Source organism: Oryzias melastigma, linkage group LG1 (genome assembly GCF_002922805.2).
Source record: "Oryzias melastigma strain HK-1 linkage group LG1, ASM292280v2, whole genome shotgun sequence".
Classification (NCBI taxonomy): domain Eukaryota; kingdom Metazoa; phylum Chordata; class Actinopteri; order Beloniformes; family Adrianichthyidae; genus Oryzias; species Oryzias melastigma.
The window spans coordinates 18,881,106-18,883,392 of record NC_050512.1 but is presented as its reverse complement, the minus strand read 5'-3'; the positions used below and the strand labels follow the sequence as shown (position 1 = coordinate 18,883,392).

The 2,287-nt window shown below is 34.0% G+C and overlaps 1 protein-coding gene across 50 annotated transcripts in view; it reads left to right on the top strand.

The window, feature by feature from the left end:
• The window catches only part of LOC112157077 (uncharacterized threonine-rich GPI-anchored glycoprotein PJ4664.02), a 40,092-nt gene extending 38,465 nt beyond the window's left edge, over window positions 1-1,627 (top strand). For all 50 annotated transcript variants that reach the window (XM_024289590.2, XM_036212688.1, XM_036212666.1 and 47 more), the window contains 3 exons: window positions 265-329; window positions 422-561; window positions 729-1,627. In XM_024289590.2, the coding sequence (XP_024145358.1) occupies window positions 265-329; window positions 422-561; window positions 729-832 (309 nt within the window). In that variant the 3' untranslated portion in view covers window positions 833-1,627. The remainder of the gene's footprint in view (window positions 1-264; window positions 330-421; window positions 562-728) is intronic.
• Window positions 1,628-2,287: the final 660 nt, after the last annotated feature.

Here is a 2,287-nt window from a genome sequence, read left to right as displayed (position 1 = left end):
GGCTTAGATTTCGTCTCATCAGAAACTTTATCTTAGACTACGGCATAATTACTTCACAGGCTTACAAGACTCTAGCTTTAGAAGTTCTCACAGAGGTAATATTTCAACAAAGTAAAAATTTCTTTCATGGCAAACTGTCATTTACTAATTGAAAAAAAACAATTTTAGTGGACAAAGGAAAAAAGATAATGTATTGTTTTCTCTTTGTTTTAAGGTTTTAAGGTTCTTGCATACATTTGTCTGACACTTTCATTGTCTTTTCAGGTTAACAGAATTGGCAAAAATCTGAACCCATCTTCCTATAGGCGCTCCATCATTAATTCGTTCACGTAAGATTTGACTGGAATAACTGTTTAAACGCTTTCAATCTATGTTATTTGACTGGGCTTATTGAAAATGTTATCTGTGTTTGTTACTACAGGAGTGGATCAGTGGTTGTCAACATGACTCTTGTTTACTCTGATAAAGCTTCAGTTCCTGATGTGACCACAACTAATCGACTGTTCCAAACTGAACTTGAAAAATCATCCTTGAATATTGTAAATGGCAGTGTGATTGTGGGTAAGTTACTGCAACATGCTTTATGCATATGTTTCATGGCTATTGTATAGAAGATAATGGTGGAAACTATAAAAATAGCAAATGGGAATTACTTCTTCACTTTGAGTGATAATAAAGTCTAAAGGTTGACCTGAATTAACCAAATGATCTTTTCTGAAATGTTTCAGAGTCAACAACAACATCAAGCAGTCCTCCTCGACCCACCATGGGCACACTGGCCATCTTTTCACTCACTATGCTGGCTGTGGCACAGATGCTCATCAGCTCATAAAACCCAAAGCTTTGACATCCACCAACTAAGCCCACAGCCTTTTTTTTAAATGTACAAAAGAGCAGAAGGAAAATGTGTGCATTGTGAACTTTGCATCAGCAGCATATGGTAAAGGGATGAATGCAATTAGTCAGAAATCATGACAAATTAACAGTATTTTTCCAGATTTGATATCACATGCTATTTTATGTTACTAATCAGTTCTCTGTGATAACAACAAAAAAAGTAGTTCACTTTGTGTGTTAAATTTTTGTTTTGAGAATGGAAGTTTTTTCATTGAAAAAAAATGCACATGTATCAATGAAAATGAACAACATATTTATTTCTTATTTAAAAGGGCTTTGCAGTTAACTATTTAAATGTATTGTGCACTCTGAACGAGAACAGAAGTTTAGGTTTGGATGTAGATTTCAACCGAAATCAAACAACTGACTTTTAAAAACCTGGGATTCCCATGGCATCTTAGAATACTGTTTACTTTGCTGTTTTCAAATATTTATTTTGAACTACATCCATAAAAATGTCAATAGGTTATTATTAAGAGATTATGTGAGCAAATAGTTTTGAATGTATTGCTTTTGCAGGATCAAAGCAGTTTTGAAAGAATGTGCACTGCCTTTAAATCAGGTATTTTCTGCTAGTCTAAAATGTCTGTGTACTGTTATTATAGTTATTTGTAAGCGTTTTCTTCATTACCAGATTCTACTAAATTATTTCTGTATATGCCTTATTGAGAGGGGGGGTATTCAAACTGTATTATTAATCAACAGAGCAATTAAAAAGCATTAAAAAAAACTTGTTTGTATTTGTTTTTTTTATGGTTTCTATGTAACTTTTTTTAAACAAAATTCTTTTTCAAGAAAGTTTAATTTCAATATTTTTTGAGAAGTGAGAGTACCTTGCTTATGACACCACATCTGGAAAAAAAAGGTCCTGAAATATTTATTATCATAGTATTTATCAACAAGGCAAATAGTAATGTCCTGCTTGTTAAGTTCTTGAAAAATTGGGCATTCAGTAATTTACTCAGTCACAAGATCATGTTTCAAAACTATAATTAATCTGTTACTCAAAAAGGAGAGTGAATGCATCTTTATTTGGGTGAACCTGTATTTGAGGAATTAGGAGCTTCTTTGAACACTAAAAACAGATAATAATGGAACAAATGCACGGGACAAGAAAACACCTGACTTTTACTCATCCATCTATTTTCTTATCATGGGTCGCGGGGCTTCTAGAGCATGTCCCGGTTACTGGTGGGTAAAGGCGGGTTACACCCTGAACAGGTCGCCAGTCTGTCCAGGACACACAAGCACTCCCACACACATGTACATCATTTTTTTTACAGTTGCTACATGGCTGCAGGAGGTCAAAACCAAAATTACAGAGACTCAGTTCATGCTCAAAACCTGACAGCAGCAGTGACTAATATAGAGAATGAATATAATGTCATTT